This window comes from Lycorma delicatula, chromosome 2 (assembly GCF_047948215.1).
Source record: "Lycorma delicatula isolate Av1 chromosome 2, ASM4794821v1, whole genome shotgun sequence".
Lineage (NCBI taxonomy): Eukaryota > Metazoa > Arthropoda > Insecta > Hemiptera > Fulgoridae > Lycorma > Lycorma delicatula.
The window spans coordinates 201,894,285-201,915,665 of NC_134456.1; the positions used below are offsets into that span (position 1 = coordinate 201,894,285).

Sequence of the window (21,381 nt, forward strand, 5' to 3'; positions counted from 1 at the left end):
AGCTTAACACAGATTATACATATACATAAGTATGCTTTGTATAATTAATTATTTAAGCAGTGCAAAATACAGAATACACGTATTCATTCAATAACTAAAACTTATAGTTTTATTTGCACAATAGGGATAGGTCCAAATAAACAGTTGCTTAGAATCCTATTAAATAGTAATAGAAACTAATGTCCAACTAAATATTGTGGTTGGATTTGAAGATACATGTCATAGAAATGGACTGTCGGATTTTCATAAATATATAATAAACTTTACCCTGATCAGTAGCATGTTTTTGATTGTCTTTAACATATTAATTTTTAGTCTTTAACATGCCATAAAATTACTGTTTCTTTCATTTTGCTCTGCTTGTGTATGTTTTCATAGGTTCCTCTCTGTGGTTCAATGGAAGAAAAAGGAGGACTTGAAGAAGTGTTATGGAGATCAAAATTGGCATTGCACTGTCTAGAATCTAGTCAAATGAATACTGATAATGATGTGTTTAATGAAGCACAAAAGAAAAATACTGTAGAAATAAACAGGACAATAATGAAATTGTTTTCAGTAAGTGCATTATAAGAGAATCATTTGTTTTCTTGATCAAATTGATATTTTTTTATTATGTGTAAAGTATAATTGAATAACCTAGGTAAACTGTTATTATTGTAAGTTTTAGTCTAGCTTAATTCTAGTAATTATTGTTTTAGCTTTGAGATTTTTCTGCAAAGCAAAACATCTTTTGCTCCATTTCATGGAATTATAATTTTTAATCTGTTTAAATATTACGATAAACCTTATTCAAATAATTTATTCAGATTAGATCACTTTCCACTGATTTGGCTGTCTTTTGCTTATACTTCAGTCAACCTGACACATCTGTTCATTCCCTTGTAACTATTTTTTCCCTAATATTTTATTTTGACAAACTTGCTTCTCAGTATTTAAATATACAGTAGCATACAAATTAATCGGAACACAGATGTTATTTAAAGTAACTTTATTTAGGGGGAAAGAAATCATACCTGTACAATTTGTGAATATCTAGTAATTAATATATCCTATTTTATTCTTAATCACTTCATATATGCAATTTGGCATGGATTCAATAAGTATACTAGACATTTTTTTTTTAATTTCTTTATCATGAAACCATACCAATACTATTGCTCTAATGAAATTATTTTTGGGAGTTGTTTTTTGACTATTGTCTAGAGATTTTCGATTAGGTTTAGGTTGGGCAGTTGCTTGACATCAAATGTTGTTGAAGCTCTACATGCCCTTGTGGGAATTTGTTTTGAAGTTGTGTCACGACTTCCTTCAGAATCTTGATGTATCCATAATTTTTCAATGTACCATCTATTGAAAGTAATGAACAAGGGTCTTCAAATGTGAAACAGTCCCAAAATAGTTTGTTTCTGGGATGATTAACTGATTATTGGATATGAGCCGATGATGTATTTTCATATGATGTTTTTCAGATGTACAGAACCCTTTGCCCCTTAACATAAAAATGTGACTCATTTACATAAAAGTGAGAAACAAAATTTTTACAGCTTTCTTGGTATGGATTTTTGAATACTTGATTGTGGATACTGGTGTTCTTTGGTGGTTGGGTTTCAGTTAACCACACTTCTCAGGAATGGTCAACCTGAGAATGTACAAGATTATACTTCATCCACATTCAACATATATCCTCATTCATCCTTTGAATAATATCTTACTGTGGTCCCTGGAGGCTAAACAGAAAAAAAAGAAGAAAACTCTTCTTTGGTACAGTTAGCATGTGCTTTGGCCCATTGGAGCCTTTTTTTTATACATTGCTTGTGTTAAAAGCTGCTTTTTAGTTGTCCAACGAGCTTTCTATCCAACTGCAAGAAGTCTGCATCTAACAGTTGTCACATGTAAATCTCTTGCACTGGCTGCTAATTCTCAATTTAAGTCCACTACAAATAATTTTGGATAAAGTTAATTTTTTCTCACTAATTGGAGTAGTTTTTTCTTTTACAGCCACATTTTCCTTTCCTTTGAGGTGAAAAGGCACCAGTTTCTTTAAATTGTTTTAAAATAGCATTCACTGTCCGTAGTCCATCGTCCATCCCACATTCAGAAACTATTTGTTGTTGTGCTATACTGATATGTTCAGAAAGATAAACAATTTTCCAGCATTTGGAGTTATGACCATTATTTTATATTCAAGACAGAAAAAAAATACAAAAATATGATTTTGTAATAAAAAATGAAATAAACTTTCAAAAAACACTATAACATGAAAATTTCTAAACCAAAGAACAATAACCTCCCATTACACGGACAACTTAAAGAATGGGTTTGGTCAAACTATGTAGCCATAACTAAGAAATAAACAAAAAATTCCCTGTGTTCAGATTAATTTGCACGCTACTGAATATGTTTTTTAATTGTAATAATAATTCCGCTATTTATTAGTACATGATGTTTGATTACTTATAATTACTTGGTGTAATTTTTCTTTGAATGTTTTTGAGCTTTTTCTTAAAAATAGTAAATTTATCGGGTTTACAGATCTTTCGTGAATTTGTATCAAAAAAATACTTGTTTGATACTTTTAATTTTTCATGGCCATAAATAATCTTCTTTTATAATTACTTTATAAAAACTCAAACAAAATAACATATTGAAAACTAATTGCTTTTTTCACATGATTCCATATTGAAAATACTTAAGTGATCAATAATATAAAATAAAAATTTGAGAAAACTGGTGCTTCACTATGTCACAGTTGTCATTAATGTTTCACGATTTGATTTATGAAGTTTTGACTGAAAAGATGGGCTATAAAAAATTATGTGCCAGATGGTTGCCAAAGATGTTAACCAACATACAAAAGGAAAAACATCTTGCTGCAGTGCATGAATTTTTTCAATGTTGTGAAAATGAAGGTGATGGATGTATTGTTTGATCACATTGTTACCAGAGATGAATTTCTTATTCATTCTGGTAAAGCAGCAATCAGTGTGATGGTGGCATTCATCACTCATAGACTGAAGAAGTTCAAACAAAAGCATTCAGTAAAGAAGTTTATGGCTATTATTATTATTTTTTATTTTTATTTTTTTTTGAATGAAAAGGGTGTCTTGCTTATTTAATTCAGTTATTGTGAATTGTGATACATATTGTGAAACATTAAAAATCTTCTAAGAGTTTTTTTAAAAAATAAATGATGTTGAATGCTATCCTACAGGATCTTGTTTTAGTATGATAAAGCCCATCCCAACTCTGTAGAAAAAGACACCCACCTTGTGATGGTTCTGGTGCCACTCACCCCCCTCCCACCGTTCCTAGCCCTGATGGGCTTTAATGGGAGTCGTCTTTCACCCTCTAACTTTTTACGTCTCATAGTAATAAGCCAGGCCTCGTTGGGATGCCACCGATGTAAATGCCTCGGTAGACATTTATATTGGTGATTTTTAACTTAGCTTTTGCCTTTGCTGTAGGTCTCGGTCCGAACAATGATAAAGCCCAGCCACACATGGAAATCAGACAGTGAGGCAAATGGAAAAATGTCAGAAAATCTTCAATCATCCACCCTACAACCCTGATCTAACTCCAGCTATTGATCCTTTTCTTCACCTTAAACAGTGGCTTACACACAAAAGTTTGACAATGATGTTGAATTGAAAAATGATATTATTATGTGAAGTCACTGGCAATGAAATTTCTTGAAGGAATGAATTTATTGAAACACTATGAAAAATGCTTTGAAGTTGATGGCAGCTATATAGAAAAGTAATAATAATAAATAAATGTTGTTTTTAATTATTTTCTCTAGATACGGATTAAACAGATTAGGGGGATGTGCAGCACAATTGCATAACTCCTGATCCCAGTCCATTCTTTTAATATTTTTCCCTACTCTCTGGTTCAAGTACAAGTCTTGTATCAGACTTCTTTCTTTGTTTCATTCTAGTTTATTCCATGTTTTCTCAATATACGCATCAGCCTGTACCATCTAATACTGTCAAACCTTTTCCAGATCAATAACAAACTACGTACACATTTTATACTCTTTCCTACATTACTCTCTACAGTTGCTCTTAGGAAAACTTACTGCATCTTTATTCAAATCCCATTCCTAAATCCACATTGCTATTCTATTATTCTTTCTAATTTTCCATTCAATCTCCTGTTTATTGTTCTTAAAATTTTGGCTTTATGGGATATCAGACTTATGCTCTGCTACACTTCACATTTGGGAGTTTATTTTTTAAAAATAATAAAAAGTGTAAATGTGCTTTATTGTGAAATATATAAATCATGTAAGCTAAACTTAAAATATGTATTTTTTATCAAATTATGTTTTAGTCATATAAATTATTCACTGAAATAATGTTCTGTTTATTCTTGAATAAAGGTCTTTAAAATGTAAGTAATGGAAAAATCTTTACTGTAGAAATATGTGGTAAGTACGAGGTCTGTTCAGAGAATAACCAAACATTTTTAATTGTGCACCAACAGAGATATTTAGTGACATGGGGTTGGCAGCATTATGTTCAAATAACTTTCTCTGTAATAACATATTCTTGGATTGTTGATATCATTTAGTGTTCATGTTATTGCTATGAATGCGATGTGTTTAAGTGTTAGTAGCTATTTCTCTAATTTGTGATTTTCAGGAGCAATGTTAAATATAAAATTTGCGTGAAACTGGGGAAAACTTTCACAGAAATGTTTCAACTTTTGAAAAACTTAAAGAGATGATGCTCTGGGTCATATGCTATGTTACAAATAGTTTTCATGATTTAAAAGTGTTTGTCATTCAATTGAAGACAACCCTCAACCAGGAAGGCCTTTAACTCCAACTGATGACACCCTCGTTCAGAAAATCAACGATCTGGTGCATGCAATTTGCTGTTTGACCCTCAGAGAACTTGCAGAAGAGGTTAGCGTCTTGTTTGGATCATGCTAAAAAAAATTGAACATGCATCAAGTTATACAGCAAAGTTTGTTCCTCTGTTGTTGAATGAACGCAGAAAGAATATCAAATGGATGTTTGTCTGCAACTTCTTGAACAAGCCAATAACAATGAAACATTCATGCAAAGGATCATAACAGGAGAAGAAAGCTGGGTTTACAGCTACGAAATTGAGACAAAAGTTCAATCATCAAAAATTTTCATATTAAAAAAATCGCTTTAACATTTAAACATGTTGCACTCAAATAACAATAACATGAAAACTAAATTAGATATCAACAATCCAAGAACATGTGGTTTCAGAGGAGGTTATTCAGAACACAATGCTTCCAACTGCATATCACTAAATATTTCTGTTGGCTCATAATTAAAAATATTGGGTTATTTTCTGAACAGACCGTGTATATAACATACGAGGTGCGACAATAAAGTAATGAGACTGATTTTTCTTTTCAAGATGTGGCAACCCTGCAGCTTGCGTAGGCACACCATCTTGACCTTGGAATATAAGCTACTTCTAGTCCAAGAGGCACATTGATGCAACTGCTCAGTCATGAGTTATGCTGTAATAAGTGAACACGTATTTGTGTCTCTCGTCACAGAAATGAAACCGCAAAATATTGCGCAACGGTATGCCATTTCTTTTTGGGTTAAATTGGGTGAAAACGCAACGACAACTTATGGTAAGCTTCAGAAGGCTTTTGGAGAGGAGGTTATGTCAAGAGCCCAAGTTTTTCGGTGGCATAAAATTTTTAGTGAAGGCAGAACGAATGTTGAAGATGAAGACCGCAGTGGACGACCATCAACCTCTCGGACAGATCTCAACTTGACCAGGATGCGTGAAACCGTATGATCTGATCAAAGATTATCTGTGAAAATGATTGCAGAAGAACTCAACATCAATCGATAAACGGTTCGTCTAATATTAACTGAAGACCTGTGTATGAGAAAGATTTGTTCAAAAATGTTCCCCAAAAATCTCACACAACAACAGTGAGAAACACGGAAAAATGTGGCAGCCGATCTGTTAGAGCAAACGGAAATCAATCCAGATTTGTTAAGCCGTGTATCATTGGTGATAAAGGTTGATTTTTTAATACGATCCAGAGATAAAACGCCAAAGTTCGCAATGGTGCTCAAAGGGATCACCCAGACCAAAAAAAGCTCGCATGTCAAAGTCAAAAGTGAAATGCATGGTTGTGTGCTTCTTCAATTCCAAGGGAATTGTTCATAAAGAGTGGGTGCCTCCTGGACAAACATTTAACCAATATTTCTACAAAGAAATTTTACAAAGACTTCGTAAACGAGTTCTTCGTGTCCGTGCCAACATTGCTGATAATTGGATTCTGCATCACGATAATGCGCCATCCCATACTGCTCTGTCAGTACAGCAATTTTTCACCTCAAAACAAATTTCAGAACTACCACAGCCACCTTATTCACCAGATATCGCTCTGTGCGACTTTTTTCTATTTCCAAGAGTCAAAATGGCGGTCAAGGGACACCATTTTCAAACAACACAAGATGTCCAAAAAGCTGTGACGAGGGTCTTTGAGAATATTACAGAAGATGAGTTCCAAAAATGTTACAATCAATGGCAGAAGCGCTGGAATAAGTGTGTGCAATCAGAGGGGAACTACTTTGAAGGAGACAACACTAAACATGACTAAAACGGTAAGCAACATTTTTTTTCACATCAGTCTCATTACTTTATTGTTGCACCTCATATACTAAATAAATGTGTTATGATTTTTGGTTGAACAAATAAACCCCATTAAAATTTGTTGCATTCACTGCTGGATAAGCATGCAGTTAACTAAACCATATAAATTTATTAAATTGCTTCTGAAATGTACCATATGCTGCCATACTGCATAATTTTCATCTGTTGCATGGATGTGTAACAAGAACAGCTGGGTTACAGATAAATTCTATTCTACAGTTTCCTTATTAAATCTCATCAACACACCTAAGAAAGTATGAATACAATGTGAACTAAAGGTCCTGTATTCAATCCTGAGCTTGGGCTAGATATTTTGTGTAGAATGAGTTTGTAATGAAAAATGAATAGATAAAAATAACATATCTATTTCAGATAGCTTGCTTGGAAAATCATAGTTTAAGAGCATTTGAAGTCTGCCAGCTATCGGATTCTGCATTGCTAATGGAACGAGCTATGCAGTATGCTCACCTACAGAACAAAACAGGCCTTGCTGAACAAATTGCAGAATTGCTTGCAGAAAAGAAAGCCCGAGAAGAAAATGGGGTGGAAAACAATTCAACACCAAATATGTAAATAGAATAGTTATATATTTATTATATTTTCTCTGAAACTAAGTTTTCAGTTTTTAATTATATTAACTTTATTTAATTTTACATTTTTTAATTCTTAAGAGGTAGTTAGTTACTTTATGTATTATGGAACTAATGATTTTTATCAGATGTAGAGACTTTCTGAAGTCAGAAAGTTTACAATATACTTTGCAACATGTGAAGTAATCTTAACATAAATTAACTTCAATAACTGTCATGTTGGAGTGAAAAACAATCATAATCTTACTTGTATTGTTGAAGTGTGTCCCCATTTCCATTTGTAATTTATTTAAAAATTATTTTGTTAATATTTAATATTGACTACTTAATTATTAAAAGGTGATGAAGGAAATAATAGATTCTAGGTATAATAGATTCTTGTTTACTTAACAAGAAGTGTTGGAAAGAGTTTAAAACTAGAATCTAAAAAGAGGTGATGGATCTGTTAGAGAAAGAAAGAATATTATGGTTTTTGAAAAGACATGTAGACTTAATTGACTTGATTTTCCCAATCAGATTGCTGGTGTAGAAAAGATGAGAAATTTCTGAGGATTAATTATAGTGTTTCTGGATATACAGAAGGAATATAATAGTGTGCCATGAAAATTAATATGAATTGTTCAACAAAGAATGGTTGTGGGAAAGGAGCTAAAAGGATAAGTAAGAGAATGTATCAAAAGGCAAAGAGTTACAGTATGTAAAAATGGAAATGTGATTCTCAGAGTGGTATAACATTATAATCTTCAAACAAGCAATTGTACATTATACTGTCACCATATTTGTGCAGTGATGAATGAAATTTGTAGAGTTGAAAACAAGATTCAATGATGAAGGTGTAAGAAAAACATGACTGTATGCTAATGATATTGTTTTATGGGTGAAGAGGAAAATGAATTCAAAGAACGCATGATGTTTGATTAAAGGATTGTAGAATGGGTTGTGAACTGACAAGAAAGCTAAAAATTTAAGATTGTACTTTAATAGTTAAAAATTTCCGATGTTTGAATAATGAGCAGATAGACAATGAGAAGATTGGTAGAGAGCAAGAAATTTTTTTATGATAAAGGAATAGTAAGAAGTAAGGTAGTCCTAAATAATGTAAAGAAGCCTTACACAAATGCAGTATTGATACAGGTACCAGTACTGACATGAGTCTGAGTCTTGAATTATAAAAGGATAGGAAGAAAGTAAATTGCTGCAAGTTATGAAGCAGAAATTTTTTTAAGGAAAATAAAAGGGATCGTTTGAAAAATGTAGAAGGATTCTTACAAATACAGAAAGTGTGTTGGGCAGAGTAAAGAGAGCAAAACTCGATGTTTACCATATGTTAAAATAATGAGGGAAGAAAGAACAGCTTTGAAAATGTAATTGGAGGTAAATGAGAAGTGACCTGTGTCAGAGAAAGGATATGGGTGAGGGATAGAGCAAAATGGTAGTCTGTAATGGATACAAAAGGGGAAGAACGCTTTGCTTACTTAAAATTTATAAATACCATTAAAATATTCAAGAAACAGGTAACTGAATATGAACTATTAAGAATGGAAAAATTAAAAATAATCCCAGTGGCAATTAAAATAATATATGGAGAAAAATCTGCAAAAAAATTACATAAATATGACAGAAGGTTTTTAAAAATCTACAATTTTAAGAATAAATATAAAATTTTATTTATGGTAATGAAATCTAACTATGTGATTACCTAAAAAATAAACACAAGTGAGACGAAGAAGATGCATAAGAACAGAATATTTTTGTGATTTTTTATTAGAAATTAATAAATATTAATTTAAATCCCATATTTTTAACAATTGCATTTAAAAATTCTTATGTAATAGTGAACAACTGATTTTGAAATGTTTGCCTTAGAGAACGTTTTCAGTTAATTTAATTATTTATTAAGACATGTTAAATAAAATTTATTAATATAAATAATAGTTTTAAAATCCAAAAATTACAATAGTAGCTAATTAATCAACTTCAGATGATTCGTTTGAAGAATAATAATTTTACTTTCTAATATTTATTTCTCTGTCTTGCTAAGGTATTCCGATGTTTTAGCAGTAAGACATGTTCAAGAATCCAACTGGCTACATCATTATATGCAATCTGATAGAAGGCTTCAGCAGAACGGATACCATAACATAGTGACTGGTTCAGAGGGTGATAAAGCTTTTGAAAATTCTTCCCAAGATATGTTTGCAGAATCAATTGATAGTAGTAAGTGCTGTCTATATTATAAATTTTCCCAGTTTACTCATATATGAATCTATATTATAAATTTTATCAGTTTACTTATATATGAATCTATTTTGATGGAGTACTTCTTTTTTCCTATCCATTTTACTTCAGAGACAAAAAAGTAAGCCAGTTTAAAAGACATTGTTTAACAATGTTTGGTAGATGTTTAGTATATGCCTAATTTAATTATAAACATTTTTCTTCTGTCCCATCATAAAGCACCACTTTCTCTTTTTCCAATAATTAATAGTGTAAAAAAAGACCTGCTTAATTGATCAATTACACTGGGGAGCAAAAAATATTTTTTTTTGTCTCTGGAAGAAAAATATGTGATTCTGATAGTATTTTTTCTCTTGAATTCAAATGTGATATCAGTTTTTCCCCATCACGCAAGGTTTCTGAGAGATAAGCATTTATAATATTAAACATTTTAATACTTACTGCATTCTTAACTACACAATATTCAAAGATTTGACTTGGCTAGAAAGTAAGAAATGACAATTTTCTGCTTTATTTCACCTGTGGAGCATTTCTCTTGTTGGTCCAACAATAATCGACCAGCATGTTAGAATTCCATTTGCCTTGATACCTCTTTTTCATAGCTATGTAAGTGTTCTTCATGCTAATCGCTCACTGTGGCAAGATTTTCCTGGAAGAAATCTAGGTGTAAGTGCAGGAAGTGTACTTTTAAGGAAATACTACAACCCAAATTTTTATATGATCTTCAACAATATCACAGTAATTTTCCATCTTTTGATTAATTTGATTTGATTTTTTTATTCAAAAAATTGAGTAACATTTTTAAATGCTTGCCAAGCTGTTTTCTCCAGTGGATTTAATAGTTCCTCAAACTTTTCATCATGCATTAATGATTGTATTTGTGGACCCACAAATATTCCTTCTTTAATCTTTGTATCACTAATTTTAGAAAACTTCTGTTTTAAGTACATAAAACCAGGAGTATTGTCCATAGCCTTGACGAGATTCTTCATTAGTCTTAGTTTTGATATGTAACAGAGGTAGATACACATTTTTTAGGATTACACAATGGGTCTTGTTTCACATTTTTCTGTTCAGAATGAGTGATTCGCGTTTAGGCCATCCTTTTCTAATGAAATTATTTTTTTTGTCCCTACTATCCCATTCATACAAAAAACAGTACTGTTTGTAACGAAGCTGCAGATCAAGAACAAATGCAGTTATCTTCAAATAACCACAAATATTTTGCATTCATATACTGCATATTGAAGCTTTTCCAATAAAAATTTGAAGTTTTCATATATTTCTTTCATACTAGAAGAGTGAGCCACAAGTAATGATGGGAATTTATTGCCATTATACAGAAGCCACAGCTTTTATACTAGTTTTAGAGGAATTAATGAACAAGTTCCATTCTGTTGGGTTATGTTCATTACAAAGTGTCTCCATAAGAGAAGAAATGTCATTACAAAAAAGAAATGCCATTTTCTTCAGAAAAATAGTATTAAAATTCAGAATGACGATTACAATAAGTACATATCTTTGTATTTTTTGAAGAAGATTCCATCTTTAAAGCTGGGAAGCAAGCATTTAAGGCTGTTTTTTTTTTTGCATAACTTTAAATCTCATATGAGATAGTTAAGATTTTCTTGAGTCAGTAAATGAGGCTCAGATGAACTGCTTTGTTCAAAAGTTGTATCACCAGAATCTGTTTCTTTTTCTTCCTTAGTTCCATCAGGCTTTGGTATGGGAAATTCTTTGCAGTGTGGACTGGTTTCATTGCAGATTGCAAGTTAGGGAATACCACTGTATGTTTTGATTTTGACTTAATTCCTTTAATGTTTTTTTAAGCAGAAATAATAGTCAAAAGAGTGATCTATGGGTTTTTTCCAAATCATAGAGATAGCAAATGGCATGTAGCATGTGCCATTTTTCCATGCAGTGAGAAACTTAGAACATATTAAACAATAGATATTTAGGGTTCTAGGCCCTTGTTTGGTCTCTGACTTTACACCCAAAATAAAAGTAACACTTTTTTACTAATGGAGTAAGGGTTTTCCTTTGGAACTGGAGCGTCACTTCAACACATACATAACAAAAATTGTTGGGATGATTTAAACAAACTCTAGGCATTTTGTAATTAATGACTAATTAAAAGAAATAATGTTGTAAATATGTCATACACAATAATTTAGACACACAAAGCACTCACAATGACATGTTTACTAGTTCACTACTATCTCACAACTGTCATCGTTCTGATGAATGTGTGCTACAGTAAATCATGTTTGTACATGTCTATACACATCTGAACCTGCACAACAATAACTAACTTTTAGTTAGCTCAATTGGTTCCATCACATTTACAATGTTCTAGTTGCTTTTACTTGGCAATGGACAAAAAACATTTTAAAATATTTAAAAAAATTAAAATAAAAAAACTGTGGGTGATGGAGAAATTCTGAATACATACTTGAAAACAGGATAAACTGCATTAAGTACACCTACTGGTATTCGTGAAATAAAAATCATGTTGACCAGTGTTATAGGGAACTTTAAATTCCCTGGTTTTGTAAAAAAGGGATAGTTTTGTTTTAGTTATTATCAATTTAAGAAGAAAATATTTCTAAAATTTTAGCTTGAATTTTAAATTGGTCGTTTATGCATTCAGCATTCATGAATAAATGTTAAATGCACATGCATGCGGTTTGTGTGTATATATATATATATATATATATATATATAAATGATTAGATCTGTTTGCATTCATAAAAAAATTTGAACCATTTTGTATGTGTATGGTGTAATAATATTTACAATAGTTTAAAAAACTAATTATTTTCTTTACAAAGTTGTATTCACCCACTAATTACAACTTCTAATTTGTATTTTACAGAAATGGATACATCGTCTTTTACTGATATCCAGAAAAAAACATTATCACCTTATTCTGGTCGTCTTTCATCATCAAAAGAAGATGTGAGTCTTATTAGAAAGCGTGCTCTGAATCCATTTAAAAAAGGTCTCATTAAATTATCAGATGCAAGTGTAGGTTCTCCAGCTACACCAATCACAAATAAAACTAATACGACATTGGCAGGGATTATAAGCAGAAAGGTACAAAACTAATGTGAAACTTTAATTTAGTTCATTATGTATAATCTAAGATGATTCCTCTGTAATAAAGTATTCTGCACCCATATTATATGATGTCATTGATTATAAATAATTTTGAATATAATACAGTCATCTTAGAAAATATCTTCCTATGTTTCCACTTGTAGCTCGTCATTAGCTTTTCTGTTAAGTCTCATTTAGATAATATATAATTATATATATAATTTTAGTGCTTATTGGCATCTTCTTAAATTATTTTACAGCAGTTGCAAACCAATGTAAAAAAACAATTAGGATATAAGAAAAGAATACTGGGACTTTTATGGAGTAACCAAAACACTGTATCATTCATAAGTAAATTGTCATATAAGACCCAGCACATGAATGTAATTATGATGTAGTAACTGACTTTTGCCCTCTTCTGCGGCCTAAATCTAACATTGGTTGATTTTCTCTCGAATTCAATATGTAATTCAAAGTTTCTCACTGTCTGTTACATCAACAATGCCTGCTACATGACTCATTTCACTAATAATGACTTACGGGAAGGTGCTTAGAGGTTTTATAGTTTTTTGCTAATCATAATGTATTGTGCAGAGAGACATAACACAAGATTTATTTCTTTTGTGTTGTGAAAATTAAATATGTTGTGGACACTGGTGACAAATTAATGAAATTAAATAAACCTTCTCTCCCCGTAGAAGTTAAAAGAGTTTAGAAATCTTTTGTACAGACCTGAATATAAAAACAATAAAATAAATCTGTAGTGAAACTTTTTTTAACATTTTTTTTCTGGAGAAACATGAAAGTAGAATTAAAATGTGCACCAGCAATGAAATTGTTTATCCTCATTATGTGATTTTTGTATCTTGTATGAAATTTTTCATTTTTGGAAAGAAGATGCAAAAACTAAATATAAGCTCAATAGATTACTTTAACTAATGTGATGCTTTATTTAATAATAGTGAGCAATACTCGGGCTCAGTGTAAATGCTTTTCTTACACTATCTTCTGTGATTATTACGAAGTATATACTCTGCAGGTATATTGATGGTGTAATTTTGCTACTCATGTTTTACACCCCTTTTTTTTATTTAACATTAATTAATTATATTTTGATAAACTCATGATCATCAGGGATACTTTACTTAAAGCATTAGATGTGTTTACAATATCTAGTATTGCTGTAGACTATATTTTTACACTGAGAATAATATATACAAAACTATTTTTTTTGAAACCTTTTTTAGTTATAATAATAAATGCAGGTACATAAAAAAAGTAGTATAGTACCTGATGACCATAGTAACCAGTGTTAAACCTAATTTCATCAGTTCAACAATTTCTGATAGATGGGTCTTTCCAGATACAAAAATAAAAGATTTTTCATGTAGAAAAAGAAACACCATATATATAGGTCATAGCATACTAGGTAAAAATTAGAATTTAGTTAAAATTGGCGATTCCATCAGTATTTTTTAATTTTATTTGAGACACAATTAAGAATCATTAACATACATAAATGTATTATTTTTATCTTTTTTATTGTAACATATTATAAATTATTTAGAGCATTTTGCAATCATGGAGTTCGTTGGTAAAAAGGTGACGAAGTCAACAAACTATGTTTACAGTTCTAAACATGACCTAATGTAACAATGAAATGAAAATGGGAAAAAAAATAATAAATTTGAAAACATTATATTTCAGTCCAATTAGATTTGTAATAAAGAATACTTTCAAAAATTATCTCGAATTTTGTTAGACAACCTTTTTTTTCCCCATTTGATGAACCATGGAACTGGAATGTCATTTTATTCATTTTTTTTAATGTACATTTACATATCACACCGATACATAGCAGTACTTAATACTAGGAAGCCTACAAAAACTTGATAATGTACTTGAAATAATAAAATTTAAAAGAAAATATACTACAGCTTGTTTTAATAGTAAATGCTCGTATGTAAATGAAAGTACCGAAGATGAAACAGTTTTTTTAATTCTCATCACTTTAAAAAAATAAAAGTATTAGTTTACAAGAGATTATACTAGTTTTATTAAAAAATTAATAAATAAACGGAAATATATCCGATCGGTAAAATTGAATTTAACAATAAAAATCGAGGGTTACACTTAAAGTAATAGTGCATTATTACATCACGAATCTTTGATTCGTAAAGGTGATTATACTAGTTTTATTAAAAAATGAAAAATGGTATAAAGTGAATGATACAACTATCAACAAAAAAAATTGGCCATGAAATTCAATTTGTTTGTTCTAGAAAGACAATAAATTTTAATAATAAATCCATAAGATAATCAGTAATTCATAAAAAAAATAATAAAGAATAATCTAACAAAACAAAGTGAAATACAAAAAAAATTGTAAAATGGTAAGTCTCGCAGATATCATTTCTTCCGCTCAAAAAAATTTCTGTAAACAAATAAAACTGTTAACAAAACGATACTGATTCAAAAAAGGTAAAACACTAAATTTCTATTATCAAAATCTGTTAAGTTAGAATTTTCTTTAAAAAAAATACATGTTAAATATATGTAATAGACAATAGATATAATAATACAATAAACATAATGCATAATAAACAATGTTTAAGCGTTTCATATAATAAGCAAAAAAAAAGAAAAATTTTTCACGAAACTCTTACTAAACCTATTTCAGTTATTTCTTATTCATTGTTTAATAAATGAAATCGGTTATTGTCTATTACATACATTTAACGTGTATTTTTTTTTTTTTTTTTTTTAAAGAAAATTCTAAATTAATAACAGATTTTGATAATGGAAATGTAGTAGTGTCTTACATTTTTTTATATCAGTCTTGTTCTGTTAAAAACAGTTTTATTTATATCACAAAAATTATTTTTTTTTGAGTGGAAGAAATGATATCTGCAAGACTCTTACTGTACAGTTTACAATTTCATTGTAATTTTTTTGGATCATACTTTTATCTTCTAGAGGTAATAAAATTATAAAGCGTCATGTAGTTTTTTCCCTTTATTATAGTAACATATTATAAATTATTAAGAGCATTTTATCACATATTTATCTTATAGAGGTAAAAAAAAAAATTATAAAGCAATGTACCTTTTTTTACATTTTTCATGTAACTTGCTTAAAAAATTTTTTGCTTTCATTCCTTTGTAGATAATGACTAAATTTTGGGTTTTATTTATATGAAACTATTTGTGTCTATGTTAATCTATATATGTTTTAATTTAATTTTTTTTATTGTTTTGTTATGAAAAAATAATCTTTTGCTTTTCTTAGTCCAAAGCAGATAAAGAAAAATTAGAAATCAGTTTAAATGATTCTACTCCATCAAAAAATATTCTACCACCGTTCAAAGATTGGTTTAATAACGAAAAAGAAAATTATCAAAGAGAAAATCCAAATATGTCAATTGCTCAGATTACTAAAATTGCATTAAAAAAATATAAAGAATTAAAAATCTCTAATTCAGTTACTGATATGACACAATCATCATTTGAAACAGTAACTGTTGCTGATGTCATTAATGAAGTAAGTAGTGATGGACTTATTAAAATTTTTAATTTATTTGTTTTTTTATTTTATTTATTCTGCTATTAGTTTGTCTTCAATAAGCAGACAACTAAATTATATGAACATGGCATATTTTTTAAATTAGCATTCAGGATGTACTTTGAAGTATATAAAAAATTTCTTCCAAGTCAATTGCAACCTAATTAGTCTTTTTATTTTATAAACTTAAATTAATTTTAAATGAAACTAAATGATGTACACTTATATTTATCAAAATGTATGTAATATAAATTATCCTATTACACTCTGAAATTTCATTAGTATATTTATGTTACATGTAAAATAAATGAGTACAAAGTGACCATGTAGAGGTAGTATAATCAAAACAAGAACCTGTTGTGTATAATTTTATGCTGTTGTAACCGACAATGAGCAATTAATTATGTAGTTAGATTCATAATGTAATACTTTTCAATAAAAGGCAAATGTATACATGTGATTGGCCCTCCTGCCAGGTTAATCTTACAAAAGGACTTAATGAAGCCTCAAACAAGGGATTATACTGCATGAATTTATCTTTTTATGTTGTACATAAAAAAATTATATTTTCCCTGCTACAAATCGAACTGGCCCAGCCTGGACCCTGCCAAGGTAAGATATTGAAGATGACAAGAGTGAAGAAGAGTTTCACCAATCATTCTTCCCAGCAACTTACAATTTAGGTCACTGTTAGCACAAGTGAATTCCTCCAGCGAGGGGAGTGCATTGCATCCTCCAACAACTAGAGCCCCAGTAGACGTATTCCATCTAGGCTGAAAGGCACTAGCACCAATAGGCCTTCAGCGGACAGACTGAAGGGGAATAGCGCCAGGAGAATGAACACAAGCAGTTAGTCTCCCAAGGTCAGCCAGAGTAACGATTTCGGTCAGTTCTTAAAGGATCCATCCATAAATTGCAACTCCATGCATAAATAAACAAACTAATGTATAGTTATACATTACTTTGTTTATTTTTAAAAAATAAGAATGACACAGTAGCAAGGGACTTTTGTCTAGGCTCTGTGATTAGTAGGGAGATGCATAAATATAATGCTATACTTGCATTTCGTTGCAACAAAGAAATATACAGGATGAAATTTACCCTCTACGTTTCCATAAAAAATTATATAATTTTCTAAAATTTAGATTTTTTTCTAAATCCAAACAATTGTGGATTGAAGCCACCTGTATTGCAGAATGTATTCAGGAGTTTTTTTTTTTTTTTGTTATTTCTTCTACAAAGTAAAAGAAGTATTGTGATCGTGAAAAATTTCATCTTTGCTTTTTTTTACTTTCTTGTTTGAAGTAAAGGATGAAGTATTGTGATTGTGAAACATTTTGGTTTTCATATTTCAATGGAAATATCCATTTTGACCATCCCTGAATCTATTTTGACTAGTTTCGGCATAATGTCTGTACATATATATGTGCATTTGTATCTTATATAACTAAAAAAACTATTAGCTGTAGGATGTTGAAATTTTGGATTTAACACTGTTGTTATATCTTGCTGTGCACCTCCCTTTTTGAATGCAATTGAAATTTTAATTAATGAAATATTTGGATCTTAAAAACAAAGATACATTGGTTTGAATCAGACTTCATCTCCTTTTGTTTTTTAACTTTTTTTTAATTTATTTTTTTAACTTTTCTTTTTTTATTATATTTATTTATTAATTATTAACCCGTGATTGTAAAAAATTTTTACAATAAAAAATATTCAATAATAAAAAAAAATGAAAAAATCAGAAATTGTTAGTGAAATAAAATTTTATGACTTAAAAATGTGTATAGATAATTTAATAGGTGTACAAGGAAGTCATATGGTGTCCACATCAGATCTAGTGAAACATCTGATTCTTATAATATTAGTTGAAAATTATAATTTAGAATCTGTTGATTTGAAGTATCGTTTTGTTTTTAGCTGTTTGTGGTTGTGTTTAAAAATTAATATAAAATGAGTGCTCCTTTGATTGCATTAGAAAATTAATGCAGTGTGTTCTCATTTCAGAAGATATGAAACCAGAAGGGATTGGTAAATTTGGTTTAACGATATTAAGAGTTGTTTGAGTGAAACAAAGATCCTTGAATGAACTGTTTGTTAAAAATATTAGAATTTTTGCATACAATGACCAACTGAAAGTTAGGCCATCAGCTTGAAAATTAATTATGACAATATTCTGGTGTATGTAAGATCAGTTTTTATATACTTCACGCCTAAGGTGAAATCATGAAAACTGAAAACTACTGTGTCACTGCTATCACTAAAGGCAAAAAATAATCCGAAAGGTGTGTAAATTTCAAAAGGTTTAATTTTGTTTCATGGTAACTATTGACCTCATAACCCATAACAAATTTTTGCCTTCAAGATTTCAGTTTTAAACTGTTGGATTATTGGTCTTACAGTCCTGATTTGGCTCCAAGAAGGAAATTAAATGCTTGTTGAAAAATAGGCTGTGGTACATAGAAAGAGAGAGGATTATATTGAAAAATAAGCTTAATTTTTAAGTGGAAATAAAAGTAAACGGTTTCTTAAATTTCACTTTACTTTTTGACTTACTCTCTTGCGTTGCGTATGTATTACTTTCCTGGTGAATATAGCTAGAATACTATATTGAAAGGAAAAATATGATGATCGTAACAAAAATAGGGTTACTGGTATTTCAACACAAAAAAAAACATATTTATATAAAGATGTACATGTGTACGTATGTAGGAATATGTGTCACACACTTTTGGCCTTATATCTCAGATTGATCGAACCGATTTTCTCCAAATTTTGGCTCAAGAAATTCTAAATGTGGGGTATTGGTCATGTTAATTTTTTCTCAAAATTCTTTTAGGAGATTGGGGTATCACAAAAAACCAATTTCGATTTTCTTCAGAGGCTCTTTGAAAAAGAGTTTTCTTTGGCAGATTTTATACCTATATTGCATAAATAGATCAAAAAACGTTTCTCAAAGTAATCAACCCCCAACTCTTAAAATTGAATTATAAATATATTTATTTTTTGTCTTTTTGTTCAATCTTCCTTCGATTTTAATATATCTTTTTTAAATTTTTTGTATCATATTATATAGACCAATTTTCCAAAATTATAAACTCCGGACCTTAAACAAAGAAAAGCTTTTTTTGAAAATGTTTCCATTCTTGTTTACCTTTTATTAGATGTGTTAAATTTAGAGAAAATCAAATTAAACCTCAACTTTGATTGAATATTTTTAAAATTTTTTTTAAAATCTGTTCCTCTCTTTAACAAATGTAATTTTTTTTGTTTTTGACTCTCATTTAATTTTTACTTCCTTGTACGAAGTAAAGGAAGTATTGTGATCACAAAAAACTCTTGAAAAAGATTTCAAGAGAAATATCAATTTTGACTAGTTTCAACATGATGTATGTATATATCTCACATAACTCAAAAATGATTAGCTGTAGGATGTTGAATTATTGGACTTAGGACTGTTGTAACATCTAGTTATACACCTCCCCTTTTGGTTGCAATCAACTGGACCTAAAGTATCCAAAAAAGCCCAAAATCCAAAAAAAAATTAAATTTTGGACTTTTAACTGCAGTAATAAGCCCTCTTTGAGAACTTTTCAACGATATATCATAAGTGGTGTTTATTTTCATTGGCTCTAGCGTTATAGCCAAATAAAATTCTAATTAATGAAATATTTGAATCTTACAATGGGAAGGCACATCGGTTCAAATCTGACTTCATTTTCTTTTCTTTTGTTTTTTACTTTTTTTAAATTATATATATAGATTTATTAATAATTATTAACCTCTGATTGTAAAAACATTACAATAAATAATAATTCAATAACAATAAAAAAAAATGAAAAAATCAGAAGTTATTAATGAAATAAAATTTGATGTACATTTCATTTAAAAAAATTTGTATGTAATTTAATAGGTGTACAAGGAAGTCATGTGGTGTCCACATCAGATTTTTTAAATTTATATCTCTGAAAAACACTTGCTTCATTTTATTCAGTTGTAAAAAAATAATCCATGCTAACATATTTTCATTGAAAAACCTAATTGACAAATCTACCTTTAAAACAGTATACATCACGTGTAAAAGAGTTCAATCTGTCAATAATACATATTAAAATTTCTCATTATCGGAATTTAAAAAAATTAAACTTCTAGTACACAAAAAAATATTACATTTTAATATGATCCTCATATTATTTATTTCCCCTCATAAAGAAAGCATTATGCACACTATCAGAAGCCACTTTCTTCATCAGTTTAACATGTATAAGACACTACTATATTGTTTTATTATTGTGTAATTTTTTCAGAGTTGCAGTGATGCCATGATTACAGAATCACCAGCTCCAGTTCAGGATAACAACAAAAAGAGGAAGCACAGTAATGGTGATGATAATGGTCTTGAAGAAAAAATGTCTGAAACAGAAAGTCATAAAAGTAATGAGTGTCAACCAAAAAAAAATTCAAAGCTAAATCAGAAAAAAAATGACCCTGAGATAAAAAAGGGAGTTGTTAAATCTGTAAATAAATTAACTGGATTTTTTCACAAAAAGCAAAGCATGTAAAAGGTTTTGAAGCAGACAGATTTTACCTTTCAAATAGAATTCTTGTTTTTCCTGCTATATTTTCTTGTAGTTTAATATAGAAAGGTTCAATTACTTGACCAAAAGGAAGCCAAAAGAAATTCAAATGTCCAAAAAGTCAAGAAATATAGACATGAAATAGTGATGTAATTTTAAGAAGAGGAAGAATGAAAGGAATTTTTTGCTACTTGCAAAATAAAGAGTACTGAATTATAGAATGAAGTTGCTATTTATTAAGATTTTATTTAGCACCATTATATTATCTTATGTATAAAATGTGAAATCTTGTGAAGAATGTCGTCAAGTAATTCAGCACATACATTGCAATTTCTGAGAGCAAATAATTTTCTAAGTATAAATTGAAACTTTTTTTTGTAAATCAATAAGTAATATCAATGATATATATATATATATATATATATATATATATGTAGAGAGAGAGAGACTTATTTTACTAACTTGTTTCTATTTATACAAAGTACTGCAGCAGTATTGCCATTTTAAAATCAGCATAAATATGTAGTTCTTTGATATTTAATGAAATTCTTTAGTGTAAAAAGTATTCTGAATAACAAATTATGGATAAAAATTTTTTTTATTTTCTCTGAAATGAACACCTCAGAATTGAAAATCCCATTTTAACCC

The 21,381-nt window shown here is 29.5% G+C and overlaps 1 protein-coding gene across 2 annotated transcripts in view; it reads left to right on the forward strand.

Moving 5' to 3' along the window:
* The window catches only part of Ctf4 (Chromosome transmission fidelity 4), a 92,978-nt gene extending 71,886 nt beyond the window's left edge, over positions 1-21,092 (forward strand). For both annotated transcript variants that reach the window (XM_075357015.1, XM_075357016.1), the window contains exons 14-19: positions 379-555; positions 7,038-7,234; positions 9,297-9,472; positions 12,369-12,589; positions 15,881-16,132; positions 20,464-21,092. In XM_075357015.1, the coding sequence (XP_075213130.1) occupies positions 379-555; positions 7,038-7,234; positions 9,297-9,472; positions 12,369-12,589; positions 15,881-16,132; positions 20,464-20,718 (1,278 nt within the window). In that variant the 3' untranslated portion in view covers positions 20,719-21,092. The remainder of the gene's footprint in view (positions 1-378; positions 556-7,037; positions 7,235-9,296; positions 9,473-12,368; positions 12,590-15,880; positions 16,133-20,463) is intronic.
* The last annotated feature ends 289 nt before the right edge of the window (positions 21,093-21,381 follow it).